Source organism: Cladophialophora carrionii, assembly GCF_000365165.1.
Source record: "Cladophialophora carrionii CBS 160.54 unplaced genomic scaffold supercont1.12, whole genome shotgun sequence".
Classification (NCBI taxonomy): Eukaryota; Fungi; Ascomycota; class Eurotiomycetes; order Chaetothyriales; family Herpotrichiellaceae; genus Cladophialophora; species Cladophialophora carrionii.
In genome coordinates this window covers 534,658-552,749 of record NW_008481819.1, presented here as the reverse complement: position 1 = coordinate 552,749, position 18,092 = coordinate 534,658, and the positions used below count along the sequence as shown (strand labels likewise).

At 47.2% G+C, this 18,092-nt stretch overlaps 5 protein-coding genes across 5 annotated transcripts; 3 read left to right on the top strand and 2 right to left on the bottom strand.

The window, feature by feature from the left end:
- Window positions 1-3,192: 3,192 nt before the first annotated feature.
- On the top strand, window positions 3,193-3,675 carry G647_10159 (uncharacterized protein; the record flags this gene model as incomplete). The annotated part of the gene is made up of 1 exon (XM_008726151.1): window positions 3,193-3,675. One exon carries the CDS (start codon window positions 3,193-3,195, stop codon window positions 3,673-3,675), a length of 483 nt encoding a protein of 160 aa, XP_008724373.1.
- A 1,091-nt stretch (window positions 3,676-4,766) lies between these two features.
- On the top strand, window positions 4,767-5,751 carry G647_10158 (uncharacterized protein; the record flags this gene model as incomplete). Its single annotated transcript, XM_008726150.1, has 2 exons — window positions 4,767-5,271; window positions 5,333-5,751. 2 exons carry the CDS (start codon window positions 4,767-4,769, stop codon window positions 5,749-5,751), a joined length of 924 nt encoding a protein of 307 aa, XP_008724372.1.
- Window positions 5,752-6,036: 285 nt separating this feature from the next.
- Window positions 6,037-6,321, bottom strand: G647_10157 (uncharacterized protein; the record flags this gene model as incomplete). The annotated part of the gene is made up of 1 exon (XM_008726149.1): window positions 6,037-6,321. The coding sequence occupies one exon, from the start codon at window positions 6,319-6,321 to the stop codon at window positions 6,037-6,039; it is 285 nt and encodes a 94-aa protein (XP_008724371.1).
- A 2,386-nt stretch (window positions 6,322-8,707) lies between these two features.
- Window positions 8,708-9,507, top strand: G647_10156 (uncharacterized protein; the record flags this gene model as incomplete). Its single annotated transcript, XM_008726148.1, has 3 exons — window positions 8,708-8,904; window positions 8,954-9,125; window positions 9,205-9,507. 3 exons carry the CDS (start codon window positions 8,708-8,710, stop codon window positions 9,505-9,507), a joined length of 672 nt encoding a protein of 223 aa, XP_008724370.1.
- Window positions 9,508-9,783: 276 nt separating this feature from the next.
- G647_10155 (uncharacterized protein) lies at window positions 9,784-11,535 on the bottom strand (the record flags this gene model as incomplete). Its single annotated transcript, XM_008726147.1, has 4 exons — window positions 9,784-10,183; window positions 10,240-11,041; window positions 11,097-11,351; window positions 11,415-11,535. The coding sequence occupies 4 exons, from the start codon at window positions 11,533-11,535 to the stop codon at window positions 9,784-9,786; spliced, it is 1,578 nt and encodes a 525-aa protein (XP_008724369.1).
- Window positions 11,536-18,092: the final 6,557 nt, after the last annotated feature.

Sequence of the window (18,092 nt, the reverse complement as noted above, 5' to 3'; positions counted from 1 at the left end):
ATACCCGTGTGTCCTGCACCACGCTCTGTTCGCTCTGCTCGCTCTGTTGCTGTGCCCCCAGGGCCGACAGAGCCTGTCACGTGACGGTCCGCAGCCAATCCTGGTTCGCCCTGTGTTCCCTCCAGGTGTCCAATGAACGTAGCGAGTCTCTGCTTGGCGACTCGTGGCCGGTCTCCTGCGAGGCCGTGTGTAACACTATTATAAATCGCTCTATAGAAGGCGATATACAGTCTAAGTAAGTTTACTTATAAGGAATAATAACTATAAATTTACTAAGGGTAAAGGGTATATAGTTACTTATAACGGTGTAATAGTAGAATAATACTCTTAATCTAAAGGTATGGGTTAGAGTATTAATAAAGTTAATAATAGGTTATTTCTAGAAGGAGATTAGTTCTTTACTATATACTACTATATATATACTATAGCTTAGTCCTCCTTAGCCTTACTTAGTCTTACTTAATCTTACTTAAGCTTAAGTATACTAAATATAGCTAAGGACCGCTAAGTATATTATATAACCTTTACTATTAGCCTTATTAATAAGGCTATTTATTATTATAATCCTTTTTACTATAGTTTTCCTTTTTATAGTTATATTTAATTACTTAAAAGGTTAATTTATAATACTTTCCCCTCCTTAGCTCTATTTATTATCTACAATATACTTAAGGTAAGTCCTTCTCTAGGTTATTTATTATATCTCTACTTCCTGTCTTTTATAGCTAACTATACCTTCTAGTTATATTCTAAAAAATCCTCGCTCCTCTATTACTAACCGTAAATTTCATAGTTAATTTATTAACACCTTTAGTAGGAAGATACTTTATGTTTATTTAGCTTATTATTATAACTAGATAAGTATGAAGTATATATTTAGTTTAGTTATTATAAAGAGTATTATTTATATAGTTCTATATATAATATTTATATTATAAAGTTTAAATAGGATTAGCTTTATACTAAAAGAGAGAGATTAATCCGGGAAATTATAGACTCTTATCGGGTTTAGGAAGAGAGCTATTACACTTAAGAGGAGGCTTATTATTATATAAATAACGCCTTTTATTAGGAACTACATCTATATTAAGAGATATCTTATTTAAAGTTAGAAGCGAAGAAGGCTATTATCATAAAGGACGCCTATTTAAAGTTACTAAATATACTTACTAAGGTATTATGGACCGACCTTTTAGGTGACCGGGTGCGACTACTTCTAAAGGGGAAACTATAGTGATAAGGACTAAGACAACAGGTAGCCTCGTTAGTAAAGCTAACAGTAGAAGTCATGTAGTGTTACGTAACGTGTTTAGCGGTCTTTAGCCTTACTTAGCGTACTTAGTCCTAAGCAAGACTAAGTAGGATTAAGTAAGACTAATAATACTAAGTTATAATATATATATATAGGTATATAGTTAGAGGCCGGTCCCCTCGGGAATAGCTTATTATTAAGGGACGGCCTAAGGCGATAGGTAAAGAGTAATAATTAAGGGTCTTAATAGTATTAGGTATCCCTCGACCTCTAGGTTATATAGAACTCGAACCATAAGAGGAGGATGGGACTCTTATACGAGAAGCGCGAGAGTTATATATATCCTTTTAGTAGACTTAGTAAGCTCTAGTAGCTATTCCTAACACCTATAGTTAACTTCATTAATATTTTAACCGCTACCTTTAGACTAAGAGTATTGTTTTACTATTACACTACTATAAGTAACTATATACCCTTTACCCTTAGTAAATATATAGTTATTACTCTCCGTAAGTAAACCTACTTAGACTATATATCGCCTTTTATAGAGCGATTTATAATAAGTTATAATATTATACTATTATAAATCGCTCTACGTAAAGCGGTATACAGTCTAAGTAAGTTTACTTATAAGGAGTAATAACTATATGTCTACTAAGGGCGAAGGGCACGCGGTCACTTACAACGGCGTAATAGTAGAATAACACTCTTAGTCTAAAGGTAGGGGTCAGAGTATTAACGAAGTTAACTACAGTGTTATATAGGTGGATATTAACCCGCGTATATATATTCGTTAGCTGCTTAGCCTGCTCAGTAGTGCTCAGTGTGCTCAGTACTGAGCATACTAATCCCAACTGAGCGCAACTGAGTAGTCACGTGACCCCAGCCTGTTGTTCCTGAGGCTGCGGTCCCTATACTTCCTTTGGTTCCGGCCTAGTTACCTATTATGTACATGTCCCTGGCCTCGTCAAAGGCCAGCTGTAATATATACTAACATCTAAAAGTGGCTTCTATATATGTACTTCGACCTAAGCCTAGAGGAAACGGAAGGGTGTCTTTAGGAGGACGATATAGTTTAATTATATATATCTTTCCGGTAGTTCATTCAGGAATAGGCATGCTGACGGATTTATAGATCAGAGCTAGGTTACTCGCACGGCTCGAATGGTACGCTGGTTTCGCCGGGCCTAGTCCTAGATATAATGTCTATTCCTTGAGATTAGTCTCGTCTTGATCCAGCAGCGACGGTAGGTCAAGATAATGTGGGTCAACTCCTAGATGTATGGATACCTTTCGAGCTTCCTTATATAGTCTATACACCATTTTCTCATGCCTTCATGCTGTGAACTGTGATCAAGCTAACGCTGACAACTTACCTGTTGAGCGGAAAATACTCGACATCTATAGAAGGAGCCGTCCACCTGTTATTCTTGGATCGGTTGAGGATGTATGGGCGGGGAATGTTGGCGGATTCGTATGAAGGTTTATAAGGGCAATCAGGCAGATGATCGCGATCAAAGTGTGTCGCTAGCACTGTGGAGGCTACGAATCATGTCGTGCCACCCAGGATGCCAGATCGTTCTTTCTCAGTGATGGATATGAGGGGTACGTCTCTAGTGTCTGCAAATGTCGTTTCGGACAGTGTTCCATGTTGAACTTTTCCAAACCGGTCGTAAAGGGGTTCCAGATCGCCTGCCTCGTCAATCTACCCTCCAGCAGTTTTGACCGCTTCTGGCTCTGGGCGGCCGAACAAGACTGCTCACCCCTTTGACCGTCTGATGTGTCATTAGATGACATCTGTTGACGGGAAACTATTCACAACCACGAGTCATGTAACATTATACCCACTTCTATCAATCAATAGCGGCATCGCAGCCAACAAGTCAGCTCCATTCGAATATACTTCTCCTGCGGTCCGTCTTCCTGGTGGTGAATATGTCATGGACTCAAAGCCCATCGCCATGAAGCTGGAATCACTCTACCCAGAGCCATCTCTCCATCTCGACTCACTATATCAATCCCGCATCGAGGACCTTTTGTCCAAAATCCAAGTTACAATCCAACCAATCTTCATGCCACGCGTACCAAAGACGTTCTTAAACCCATCCAGCGCACACTATTTCATCAGCACGCGCGAAAAAGCACTGAGAATGAGTTTGGTTGAGTACGGCAAGGGAGAGGAGAAAGCGTATAATGATGTAAAACCTTTCCTCAAAGAGTTGGGCCAAATCAACTCCGAGAACGACGAAGGACCATTCGTGTTGGGTATAGAAATATCATATTCAGATTTGATGGTCCTGGCGCTATTGAGGATGATGGATCGACTTGATGGTGTTGAGCGATTCTGGGCCATGGAGGGAGGAGATCCCCTGAAGAAGGCGTACGAGGCGGCAGGGAAGTGGCTCGAGCGGGATACGTACTGAAACTCGAGAGGGACGGTACTTGGGAGGACGACCCCGGTGTTTCCAGCCTGAGCTGTTAAACACTGTGGTGTATTGAAGTCTATTTATCTCTCGGTAGGGCCAGTGTGATTCACCAGATATACATGAATGCCGTGGGTTTGTCCCCTGAATTGATCGACTTGCGTCAGGTGACTGTGTGGACTACCGCTGGTCGAGGTTTTTGGGTCTTGCCAGATGTAAGATGATCAACTAGTTTTGGCATCAGTCTCGCTTCTCTCATCCGTGATGGTATCACGCGTAATATCATTCGCCTCCGCGCGCCATTCTGCCCTCTCGGTCGCACAAATGTGTTGCTGTGTGTGTGTCTGCGCCGCGCAATGACCGCAAGAACGCATATGATAGTGCGGCACTCAGGTCCCAGCATCAATGGAGAGTCCAGCCAGTCCGACAGATTGACCATGCCGCTCCGCCTTAGACCAGATTCAATGTACCTCGGGCGATACGCGGACGAAATGGTTGCCCACACACACGCCGAATACGAGTTGACAAATTTCTCCGATCCTTGGCTCCGGAGTTTAGGTTAACCCCAGGACTAGTGAGCGGAACCGGACTTGGGTTGAGATGCATTAAAGGGGTTGGTTTGGCGCCAGGATTGCGAGCTTTAGCTGATCTGCTTCCACAACGGGCTAATGCTCTGCGAATCTGGCCCCGGTTCGTGACCACGGTAGATGCTTTGATTTTCGGCTCCGTCGCCGCGAGCTTCTTGGTCCTTTACATCTGGATTAGCCTTCTATGTACGACATTGGGTCAGTGTCGCACATCTCTGCTGCGCACAGCAAGGACGGCCGGAACAGGATGAATTGTGTTCAGGGCAGACGGATAGTAGACACGGCAAGGCGTTTTGGAACTTCTGGAGGACGACCAAAGCTTCAGAGCCTTAACATAAGGCGAGGAATACCTTCACACTCTGGCTAGGAAAATCGCATGCAAGCAGATTGGAACATTGGTCGTCCAGTTGGTATCTGAACACGAAGTCTGCTCTCAGTTTTTGTCCCAACCCCTTTTGTCCAGGTCCGATATACCGCAACATAAGTCAATCTACCCTCTCCACCATGCCACGAGAAGAGGTCGCCTTTCAAACGGATGACAATGTTACTCTACGCGGCTGGTTCTTCAAGCCCAGCAATGCAGGCTCTAAACCCCTACCGTGCCTAGTGATGTGCCATGGCTGGTCCGTAGTGAAAGAAATGGGCCTGGACACCTATGCCGAGCACTTCGTCTCGGAATTGCCAATGTCCGTGCTAGCCTATGATCACCGAGGCTTTGGCGACAGCGACATCAAGGACAGGGCACCACGCAACGAGATCTTGCCTACGCAGCAGACGAGCGACTTTTCGCACGCTATCACCTATGCTCAGTCCAGATCTGACGTTGATATGAGCAAGATTGGCGTCTGGGGAAGTTCTTACAGCGGGGGCCATGCTCTTTGGGTTGGAGCAGTGGACAGAAGAGTTAAGCTTGTGCTCTGCCAGGTTCCGATGGTTGATGGGTGGGCTGTTTTCCACAGGCTGAACCGACCCGACTTAGTCCCAGCCATTAACGAGAAGTTCCAGGAGGGTAAGTCTACGCAAATAGTATAAGGTATTGGAGCCAACGACGCTGACTTGCTCTTTTGTAGATCGTCTTTCCCGAGCCACTGGTAACGTCCCCGCCACAATCCCTATCATCCAAGCCGATCCCACAAAACCACAAGTCTTCCCTACTTCCGACAGCTACCAATTCTTCTCCTCATGGGAGAAGAAACTGCCCGGAAAATGGAAGAACGAAGTAACGGTCCGCAGCTTGGAAGCCCTCCGCGAGTACTACCCCTCCGCCCATATTCATCACATCTCACCCACTCCGATACTGATGATCGTCGCCGTCGATGATGTGCTTACTCCACCGGATTTGGCGCTCGAGGCCTTTGAGAGGGCTAGACAGCCGAAAGAGTTGTACATCGTGCCTGGTGGCCATTTCGATGGATACTCTGGCGAAGCATTTAAGAGGAATGCACGAAAGCAAGTTGAGTTCCTCAGGAAGTATTGGTTTGCGAATTGATGTATCTGGATGTAGTGCGACTACACAGTGTGCTCAAAATATTCCTCGTGCATCTGAGGACGGTGTTATGAACCGACCTGACAAACGGCCAGCCTTCAGGACTCACCGTCAGGGCGGGCTTCCGGATGACTTGGAGTCTTCGGTCACGTGTCATCGTCGCCCTTTGCTCCTCTGCTTTGGCATAGTGAGTGAGGAATAGAGAACGCGAATTCAGAGTCTATGAAACATAGGATACCCTCCTGGTACTTAGAAGGGTGTAGTCGACATCGTCATGATACTGACCCCCTACGTCTCAGCGTTGAGCCTAGGAGGCCCCTTGCGCTCGAGAAAACAGATGCAGCATGAATGAGACGATTCCCTCGGAGTACCAGCTACCAGCACCAAAGTCTCTTGTCTTTGCTCATAGCGTCGGAGGGTAGCATCTTGGTTCTTCTTCGTCTTCGCGACATGCTTGTCTCGGCCACAAACTTCATTGGCCTCTCTATGTGCTCCTCTCTGGTAACCGTTGGCTTCAGCACGAGTAAGTAGCAGTTCGTCCGCCGTGAGCTCCTGCTGGCTCAGCTGGCCCATGGCGGTGGCGGAAGCGACAAGAGTTTATGAATTCGTGGTGGCAGGGTCGTAATGACGACAATGGTAGGTTCATCGTACGAGGGCAATGCGGGTTTTGTACTCCATCGTCAGGGAGGGAGAGTCTACGTCCGAACGAGGATGGGACCAGAAAGTGGTCGAAAGTCGAAAAAGGCGTAGAAGAGGGAACGGTCGGCGCGCCGCCAATTTTGGCTCCTGCCTGGCGCTGCATGCGGTAGAGCAGGGTCAGGATGAAGGGTGAGTGTGAAGGTGAGCGAGGTGAGTGCGAAGGGTGAGTGGAGGGTGAGTAGTTATAAAAGCGGCACGCTCGGGGTGAGTCGCACGTGAGCTCTGAGCAGGTTTTACTCATCTTTTGGCGCCAAGGCGCACCCTATCGGAGCTCCAGGTCTCACGCTTATCGAGCTCGAGATCGCGGACACTGGTTTGATTTAGCTTCTTTGCATCTCGGACATGTTGTGCTGATTTTTGGGCCAGATGAGTTCCCACAATGTTCCTTCAGCTCGCGGATGTGCGACTCTCCTTTTAGATCCTCGGGCCCACAGCGGTTGGGAGAAGGGACATACACGCAATAAAAATTGCAAGGATTGACGGGATACAAAAACGTGTTTTGGCCAAGTTCTAGGATGGCACGCGCTGGCTGGTCGCGCGCACTGGCACCAGAGGTTGGACACCTTTGCCATGTGAAAAGGCGAAATGCCAGATCAGCCTCTTTGGGGATTGGATGGCGTTCGCGCCACGCCGTTGATTGCTTTGTCTTCACGCGGTCTTGTGCTAACGCATCGCCAGGAGCCTGGATCGAGATGCCACATCCGACACGGCGAATCATGCGGTGGTCTCAGGGGCGGGGCAGAAAGTGGACGGGCGGCGAAGCGAAGGGCACTGCTTCAAAGAAGGAAAGAAGTCTACTCGAAGGTGTAGTAGGAATGATGAGACTGGGTTATCCGGCTCCGATTGACCGGTAGTACTCTCATTTATGAATGGCAACACCAGGTGCTGGGCGAGTGCCTTCGCGCCACTTCAGCGTTTTTTTATAAGGTGCAAATCTATTTCCATGTCTTGCAGCTCGAGGTTGTCGTTATAGGGAATGTCGCAATCTCCATTTGTTGGTGCCCGAGATGACTAGATGGAGTACAGCAGATTGATGGGTTGGGTTACGCCATCCGGTTTCGTCGCGCCCGAAGAGGATGGTTGCAAAGGGTGATGCATTACGCGACATTTTCCGTGCGAACAGACCTGATCATGACCTCCTCTTCTTATCGATTTGGTAGTCAGATCGACTGAGTCCACGTGGCGCCTTCGGCTTCTGCGTTCTTTTCTGACCCCGATAGTCGAGCTCAACTAAACCTTCATCGCCCCTAGGCGATGACCGAAGTCGCATATGGTACGTTCCTCTTCCTTTGACATCCACAATATTTTTAAACTCTTCATCGGCCCATTCATGCCTTTCCGGCCTCGGTGCCTGAAAGAACTGTAGTGGGAGCCTGTGAAAGAATGTGGAGTGATCCTGAGGGGTTGGAGGTCCGCCAGTCGACGGAGGTGCGGGGGATAGGTCATTTCCGTCGCCGGAGTCTTCGGGGACAGGTGAATAGCAGGCTTCGATATAGAGGCGGTGCCAACCACGCTGTTGGCACCTGGGGGTTTCACCGCTTCTGTATATGGCCAGAAGTCACTTGCGGAGCTGTTTTGCGAGGATCAACATCGAACGTCCGCTACCATGCGAGAAATTTGGCGACGGAGGTGGGCTAATAGCTCTGTCATCGGCTGGAGACATTCACGCAGACTTTTGACTGGGATTAAGGGAAGGAGCCCAGCGGCAGGCTCAAAGGCTTGATGGCCTTGTTGGATGAGGGCGACTGGAGGATCTGAAGTAGCAGCCGCAACGCCAAGGTGCGCGTGCGATTCCGGAGGATCCACCTTGACTTTACCCAACCATCTGATCCCACGGGATACATGACACTTTCCGAGACAGAACAAGGACCCGTCGGGACTGGGCATCGATGCTCTGCCCCATCTACAAGTAAGATATCCACCGCTCGTCCGTGGTGACGGTGGGCAGTTCGTCGTCCGTCTCTCACATCTGTCATTCGCCATTTGTCAGCACCGTCTGCCTCTCGACACGCGCACATCTAATCGGCTCACTCGCTACTCCGCATGTGTGTTCATTTCATCATTCGTGCGTGCGTGCGTCTGTCCGAGATGAACAAGCCGTGGTGGTAACATTAAGGCCGACGCGCCAGCTTCAGAACAGGTGCATCTACCGTATCTGTCCCGCAAGAGGACCACCGGTGTTCACGGCCCGTCCTGTCTCTCCCCCTCGCGACCTGAACTCCACCCTGAATGCGATTGCATCACCACCGCAAAGGACCGAATGGCGGAATCGGCCGCGGCCTCAGCGGCCAAACCCACGGTTATCATCGTCCACGGCGCATGCACCGCCCTATCCACTTCCAAGACTTCTCCCGCGCCCTGGGCGCGCACGGATACCGAGTCGTGGCCCCGGCCCTTCCCTCCATCGACAAGGCCCCTGGGGAGATCACACCGGACAGCCAAGCCGATATTGCGGCCGTGCGGCGCGCCATCCTCGCCGAAGTCGACGGCACCGACAGCACGGCAGGGACCCCAACGACGTGATCCTCGTGCCGCACTCCTACGGGGGCATCCCCGCCTCGGGGGCCATCCAGGACCTGGACCCGCGGTCATGGGCCGCGGCGGGGAAGAGCACGAGCATGCGCGCCATCGCGGCCATCACGTCCTTTATCCTGCCCGAGGGCATGACCCATCCCGGGGTCGGAGGGCAAGAGTGACCCCGACGTGCGCGAGCTGCCCGACCTGGTGAAACCCCCTCCCTCGGCGCTCTTCTGGCAGGACGTGCCGGCCGAGTCCGAGACGTACAGGACCGCAAAGAGCAATCTGAATGTGATGAGCATGGCCGCGCTGGTGGACCGGTGTCGGTTCTCGGCGTTTGAGGTCGTGCCGGTGCATTTCCTGCTGGCGCGCGAGGACCAGGCCATGAAGTTTGCGACGCAGGAGAGCGTGGTCCAGCGCATCACGGACCGCGGGAGGGTCGTCCGCACCGAGGTGCTCGACGGGTGTAGCCACAGTCCGTTTTTGAGCCGCGTGGCGGAGACGGTGGCGATTGTAAGGCGCAGTGCGGGCGAGGACATATAGGTGTGCCCGGGATCCGGTCGCCATAGCTTATCAGCATAGGGATAACAATACGTCCTGGTGTAGAGTAGAGTAAAGGTATACGTCCGCCCTCAGTGGCACATAAGGCACGATGAAAGCGCAGCGACAGTAACAGCGGCAGACGCCGGAGGATAAGGAGATGCACGAACAGATCATCTCACCTCGCGATGCAGCACCAAACGAAATGACAGCAACTACCACGCAAGACATCCAGAACATTGTTAAGTCGTCGTCGTTCGCCCCTATCCAAAATACCTCCTACAACGTCTTCACTTCGTCGAGCGGGTCCCTGGTCTTCCCAGCCTCCCACGTCCTGTCAATCAATGCCTTCCTTGCCTCGCTGCGCGGCTTCAGATCAAACACAAACGGCCGAGGTTGCACGTTGAATCCAGCAGTATAATCGTACAGTGGGACCTCGACGCCGGGCTTCTTGGAAATGTGCGCCGCCCATGCAATCCGCGCGGTCAGTAGGTGCAGCGAGTTCTCCGCAATGTTCATGCCCGGGCAGATGCGTCGCCCGAACCCGAAGCACGAGTAGTTCTGTAAGTTAGGGAACTTATCCAGCGGCTCGCGGTAGGTCGGGAACTTAGGTGAGAGCCAGCGGTCGGGGTTGAACATTTCGGGGTCAGGATATAGTTCTGGGTCGCGGTGGATGGCCCTATAGACGCGTTAGTATAATTACCGGAGAAGAATTACTACTCCGGTAGGCCTTACCACTGGTTCGGATGGATATTCGTGCCGGCGGGGAAGAAGAAGCTGTTATAGATGTCGTCCTTAACCAGCTCGTGCGGGACGCCGCCGGCGGTTACGGGCCGCCATCGCATCACCTCCTTGATCACGGCCCGGCAGGTCGGTAAGGAGGGGATGTCACTATATTCCGGCATACGGCTGTCGCCGACGACGCGGTCGACTTCGTCGTGGATCTTCTGCTGCCACTTAGGATGATGGCACATGCACAGCACAAAGGACATCATAGCGGCGGCGGTGGTACCCGCGCCGGCCTCGAACAGCGTCCCGATGACATAGGCCCCTTCGTTGTCCGAAAGGTTATAGTCGGCCTGCTTCTCGAGGAAGGACCTCGAGAAGCACTTCGGCGCCTTGCCGGCCTGCATCTGGTCCCGGACTTCGAGTAGTAAGCCCTTAAAGGTCTTGATTTCAAACTCGTGCAGCCGCGCCGCTTCCTGCTTAAACGGCGCCAGCCACGTAGGCACATACATAAGGACCGGGAAGGTGTCGACGAGGTAAGCGCCGGGAGAGGCTACGCGCTCAACGTTGTGTACGATCTTAAGGATGTCGCGCATGTACTGCTCGTCGCCTGTCTCGACGGTCTTGCCATAGCACAGCCGCATGACCACCGCGGCGGCGTAGCGTTCGAATAGGACCTCGTATTTCGCCGGTGTTGCGATCAAGTCGTGCAGCAGCCGCTCCGACTCGTACGTCTGGACCGGCTGGTACGAGGTCGCCGAGGCATGCATCGTCATGTTGTGCATCACTTTACGCCCACGTCGCCACAAGTCTAGTCCGTGTCAGCTACTCGCTCTCTCCTTCCGGCGGCGACGGGGGGAATTTACCTCCGTAAGGAAGAAACAGGGGCCTCAGGTCCCGCGACATCAGCTTCACAGCCATGGGCAGTTGTTCGCGGGACGAGTAGATGTTCCCGCGCTCCCGCAGCAGGTCATTGGCGACCTTCTCCGTTGACACCATGACCAAATTGCGGCCGAAGATGTTGATCCGGTAGATGGGGCCGTATTGATCGGCCCATTCCTTGAACTTCAACCACGAATGTTTCGGCGGGATGTCTAACAGGTTGCCCACGAACGGCTTGCCTGCGAGCTGTCAGAGCTGTCTTCTCGGCGTTGGCGCCCGGTGCGTGGCTGCCTGTGACTCACCGTCTGGGCCAGGAGGCAGTCTCGCATTGGGCGGGACTTTGGATCTGTTGCTGTAGTTGTGGATGAAGATGCCTGCCAGGAGGATGACCGCCGTGCCGACAATAAAGAACGAGGAAGGCATGCTGCTTGATCCGCTTGAGTTTGCTCAGAGTTGGACCCTGCGACCTGCCCGGCTATATATGCTTTCGCAAGAGTCCGATGCTCACCCTCCTCGACACTTCAGCTTCAACAGGCGGGCGGCCTCCCACTGGAAAGTCCGGGAACGTAAGCGAGTGGGGAGCGTGAACGAGCCACGAATGCAGCACCTCCGCATCATAAGGCTCTGGCTGGCGGTGCTGAAGACCAATCGCCGTTGGCCCGAAGCAAAGCTGCAGAGGTCGTTGCACTGCATCACCAGTGGGCCTCACCTCATACCCCGTGTACATGACAAGGGGTATTCCCGAGTGGTGGGGCCCCGATGTCTCTTTGAGCTGACTGGTCGGAGTGTGCCCGGCGTGTTGCGAGAGCCTCGGAGGATGCTGTGGCCTTGGCTCCTCGATGGAAAATGTCAACATCCAGAGGACGTTTGATGCTCAGCCGTAGCCGAGGGGTCGCCGAAGGGGCTTGCAGGTCCCCAACCCCTCCAGCTCACAGGGGCCGATGCGAAACCGAGCCCTGCAATGGGGGCGACTCGAGGTCAGCTTATCACATGGCTGACTCATTTGGCTGCTTTGGCCGATCTGGACGACCAAGGAGGACGCGAAATGATCGCTGGCTTGCAGCCGTCCAGTCTCATCGGGGAGTAGCAGCATCACGGAAACATGGTGTCGAAGGGCAGACATAGCCAGCTGCCCATACTTGCCATTTCGACACTCGCCACTGGATTGTGCTTCCACATCTTCCGCACGAAGGCTCGCGGCCAGCGTTCGTGATGGACCGTTATGCAGCCGGTAAGATCTCGAAATGCTCATAAAAAGTCCGACACGGCCGTGCACACCCGGTCCTGTGCATATGTTGGATGCTGAGGGGCGCTGGCCTGCGGGCATGCATGCAACAGGTGATGCTCTTCCTTTGCCTCGCGCTGTTCCACGGTGTACGGAGAGGTGGTTATCAGATATCCGAGACACCGGCAGACACTCGAGAGCTTTGATGACAATACAAGACAGCACGGCGGCTGGCTGCTTGGAACCACGGCACTGGAAGTTGCTATCGCCTTCCCGGAGGGTTCAGCTGAAGCAATTGTCTACAGCAATACCACACAATGGCCAACCTGACCAGATTCTGCATTGCCTAGCAACACCGCTGGAGCGCTGGGCTCGTGATTGTTCTTTGGAAGCTCCCCGACAGTGAAGCTTGCCTCACATGGTTGAATCGCATTCGTTCCCGCTCCACTCCCAAAACCCTCTCGCAACACCATTTCCGCCTTCCTCAACACTCGGGAACTCTCTTGAACGTACTGTCCGACTTGTCCGGGTCGGCCGTGGTGCGCTGGCACCCGCCATTCGGCTCCAAGGTTACGATGGCAGCAAAGCTTGAACACAGCCCCGTGTCGGTACCTAGAGAAGGTTGGCGTTTGACTTCCCTCCTTCTGCGAGTCCTTCCCGTCGAGCGGCTAACTTCGACGACTCCTGCCGGCCCTCTACCTTCCAGAGGAAATGCAGGACTCCCTGACCGCTCGAGCGGGCTCACAGCCACCCTCCCACCTCGTCCTGGGCTTCTCGCCTCCATCTCTAAATACGCCACCACCGCTGTCCCTACGACGAGAGTGATGACTCTCTCAGCGTGTGCGTTTAGCTACTTCCAGGCTGCGTGGCAGGGACATGGCTCTCAGCTAGAAGATTCCCTGCGCCGTTATAGTGCTACGGTCCTTCTCGGAACCGACCCCAGCCATCCCTTAACTAATTATATACGGAACACTACAGTAGAGTTAAGACGATACATATTACTACAAGCGGAGCGAGAAACTAGCGACTAATAGTAGAAACACCTTATAGATCGGTATATAGGTGATTAAGATAAGGAGGTAGCGAAGCCCGCGAACTATAACATATAGACTTTAATAAAGGTTAATACCATTAATAACTAAGTCGCCGCTAAGCTCGAATCCTACCTAATAAGGAATTAAAAAGTAAGAGCGCCAACGACTAGGCTAGGGACTAAGTCGAGAGAGAAAGCCCAGGGATCGCGTACACAGCTATTTCGCCTTATAGCTCCACTAAATAAAGACGAGATATAGATATCGAGGCGAAAGCAAGGGAACGACTAGAATTATATATATAGCTCGAACACTATAGTACTAGTACCTTTAGTAAGGACAGCGATTAGACTCCGCGACGTTATTCATTCCTAGTCGAAATCCGAAATTATATTTTAACCGGACATAATAAGCTAGATCTACTTAGCTTAACCTAGCCCTCGAGCAGAAGAGAGTCATTACACATAATATACAGTATATAATAGTAAAGGCTTAAATTTAGTCGGGCTAAACAAGAGGAATGAGGGTAGTAGTAGGAGAGGAGTAAGAGTATAAGCAGAAAGGGAGAAAGGCGGAACTAAACAGCGGACTTTCGAAAAATTTCTTAATAAGAAAGTTAGGGGCGAAGATACAATAATTAAGGAGCGAGGATTTAAAGAGATCCATTTAAGGACTCTAGCCTCTCGCTTAGTCCTTAGTTATAATCTACTTCTAGCGCTCCTTAAAGTAGGAACTATAGTTTAAACAATCCTAGAATTAATATATTTAAGTACTTCCCGTTAAGGTAAGCCACTTTATTAAAGTTCTATCCTTAAAGTTATATCCGTTATAGTATAAATAGCGCTAATTAGTAATAACAAAGCCTTCCGGCTACTATTAACGAACCTCTCTCCGTTAGATTATAGATAACTATTAAGAATCGCTCTATATAAGGCGGTATACGGTCTAAGTAGGTTTACTTATAAAGAGTAATATATTATGTACAGCCTAGTATAGGACTAATCACGAGTCACCTAATAGAGACTCACTATACTTATTAAATATACTAGGAGAGTATAGGCGGGGCCTAGCCTAATTAAAACTAGTCACATAACAGGCCCTATTAGCTCTAGGGGTATAGTAGTAGAGCGCGTAGAGCGCGTAAAGCATTATAAGTATTATAGGTTAGCCTTATTGTCAGGAACAGCTACTAGAGCTTACTAAGCCTGCTAAGAGGACGCATATAACTCGCGCGCCTCTCGTATAAGAGTCCCATCCTCCTCTCATACTTCGAGTCCTATATAACCTAGAGGTCTAGGGATACCTAATACTATTAAGACCCTTAACTATTACTCTCTACCTATCGCCTTAAGCCGTCCCTAACACTTATATACAACCCTCTAGGAGCTAAGAATAGAAGGTAGGATAAAGGAGTAGGAAGGATAGCCTTACACGCGAGGCTAGAGGCACGAGTTACGCGATGTACTCTAGTATTATACACGGCCTCGCGGAGGACTAGTCACGAGTCGCTAAGTAAAGACTCGCTATATTTATTAGATACCTAGAAGGAGTGTAGAACGAGCCCGAACTAGCTGCGGACCGTTATATAATAGGCTCTATCGGCCCTAGGGGTATAGTAGTAGAGCGAGCAGAGCGAATAGAGTATAGTATAAAGTATACGGGTATATATATACTTATTATTAGATAGTCTATATTACAGCTAGCCTTTAACAAGGCCAGGGACATATACATAATAGGTAACTAGGCCGGAACTAAAGGAAGTACAGAGACCGCAGCCTTAGGAACAATAAACTAGGGTTATATAACTACTTAGTTACGCTTAGTTAGGATTAGTATACTCAGTACTAAGCACACTAAGCACCACTAAGCAGGCTAAGCAGCTAACAAATATATATACGCGGGTTAACACCCACCTATATAACACTATAGTTAACTTCGTTAATACTCTAACCCCTACCTTTAGACTAAGAGTGTTATTCTACTATCACGCCGTTATAAGTAACCGCGTACCCTTCGCCCTTAGTAAATATATAGTTATTACTCCCTATAAGTAAACCTACTTAAACCGTATACCGCCTTATATAGAGCGATTTATAATAGTCTAGTTATACTCCTTTATAGCTAACTTATATTATTTACTTAAACCTACCTTTAAGTATCTTATTATACCTAGCTATTTACTATACCTCGCCTTATATTATATCCCCTATACCCCTACTTAAGTATTATAACTAGAGACCTAACCCTTACCGGTTAGTCGAAAGGAGTAGCGCTAATATTTAGTGCTCTAGAGTACTTTACTAGTAGAGTAATAAAGTATTATAAAGCGCGGTATAAAATATATAGGTATATATACACTCGTTATTAAATAGTCTAGTTATACTCCTTTATAGCTAACTTATATTATCTACTTATACCTACCCTTAAGTATCTTATTATATTTAGCCGCCTACTATACTTCGCTCTATATTATATCCTCTATACCCTTACTTAAGTATTATAATTAGAGACCTAACCTTTACTAGTTAGTTAAAGGGAGTAGCGCTAATAGTAAGAATAAATACACTTATTATTAGATAGTTTAGTTATACTCCTTTATAGCTAACTTATATTATTTACTTATCCCTATCTTTAAGTATCCTATTATACCTAGCTATTTACTATATACTACTATATATTATATCCCCTATATTATAGCTAGCCTTTAACGAGGCTAAGGGTATATATATAATAAGTAGCTAGGCCAAGACTAAGGAGAGTATAGAGACTATAGCCTCGGGCGTAGTAAGCTAGGGTTATATAACTACTTAGTTACACTTAATTAGGATTAGTATACTTAGCACTAAGCACACTAAGTACTACTAAGTAGACTAAGCAGTTAATAAATATATATACGCGGGTTAACACCCGCCTATATAGCACTATAGTTAACTTTATTAATACTCTAACCCCTACCTTTAAACTAAGAGTATTGTTCTACTATTACGCCGTTATAAGTAACCGCGTACCCTTTACCCTTAGTAAATATATAGTTATTACTCCCTATAAGTAAACTTACTTAGACTATAGACCGCTTTATATAGAGCGATTTATAATACTCTATACCCCTATTAAGAGCCTTATAACTAGAGATTTAATCTTTACTAGTTAGTTAAAAGGAGTAGTATTAATATAATAACTATATATTTACTAAGGGTAAAGGGTATATAGTTACTTATAATAGTATAATCGTAAAATAATACTCTTAATTTAAAGGTAAGGGTTAAAGTAGTAATAAAGTTAACTATAGGCTTATCTCTAGGAGGAGACTAATCCCTTACTATATACTTATATATATATACTATAACTTAGTCCTTCTTAGTCTTACTTAGTCCCACTTAATCTCGCTTAAGCCTAAGTATACTAAGTATAGCTAAGGACCGCTAAGTATATTATATAACCTTTACTATTAGCCTTACTATTAAGGCTGCTTATTCTTATAATCCTTCTCGCTATAGTTTCCTCTTTTTATAGTTATACTTAGCTACCTAAAGAGTTAGTCTATAATTATAATTATTATATAGGTTAGCTTTTAGTCTCTTTAACTATTAAGGTTATAAGCTAACTTTTATAAGAACTAAACTTAAGGCGTCTTATAATTACACCTCCCGAAATCCTAAGCTACTATTCCTAATCTCTCTAGTATTAACTTTTAGGACTCTAATATAGCCTATAATACTAATACACCTCTTTACTTATCTATAACTCTTTTATCTTAATTAGTTATTATAAGTTAAACTTATACACAACTCCTTAGGAGACTAGGGCGGAAGGTAGGACGAGGAAGTAAGAGTAGTAGCCTTATACGCGAGGCTAAAGGTATAAGTTATATAATATACTCTAGTACTTTAGGGTATTCTATTAGTAAAGTAGCAAAGTATTATAGAGTATAGTATAGAATATATAGGTATATATATACTTATTATTAAATAACCTAGTTACACTCCTTTATAGCTAACTTATATCATCTACTTATACTATTAACGCTACTCCTTTCGACTAACCGATAAGGGTTAGGTCTCTAGTTATAATACTTAAGTAGGGGTATAGGGGATATAATATAAGGTAAGGTATAGTAGATAGCTAGATATAATAAGGTACTTAAGGGTAGGTATAAGTAGATAATATAAGTTAGCTATAAAGGAGTATAACTAGACTATTTAATAATAAGCGTATATATATATCTATATACTCTACACCACGCTTTATAGTACTTTATTACTCTACTAGTAGAGCACCCTAAAGTACTAGAGTATATTATATAACTTACATCTCTAGCCTCGCGCGTAAGGCTATCCTTTCTACTTCTTTATCCTATCTTCTATTCTTAGCTTCTAGGGAGTTATATATAAGGCTAATTTATAATACTATCCCTCTCCTCCCTAGTTATTATCCTTAATATACTTAAGGTAGGTCGTGTCGCGCCTAGTGTCCCTAACTTCTCTTTATTTACTAACTATACCTCTAGCTTATAGCTCGAAAAGCTCTTTTACCAAATATTATATTTATCTTACTACTTATATTAATTATCTCGGTCTTATAATAATATCTCCCTATCCTTAGTATATTAAGTCTAGTTCTATATATATTATATATAAGAGTTCTATACACTATTCCGCTTATTATTAAAAAAACATCCCCTACGGTGGGACCTTTTCTAATACTAATTTTAACTCTCTAGAGGC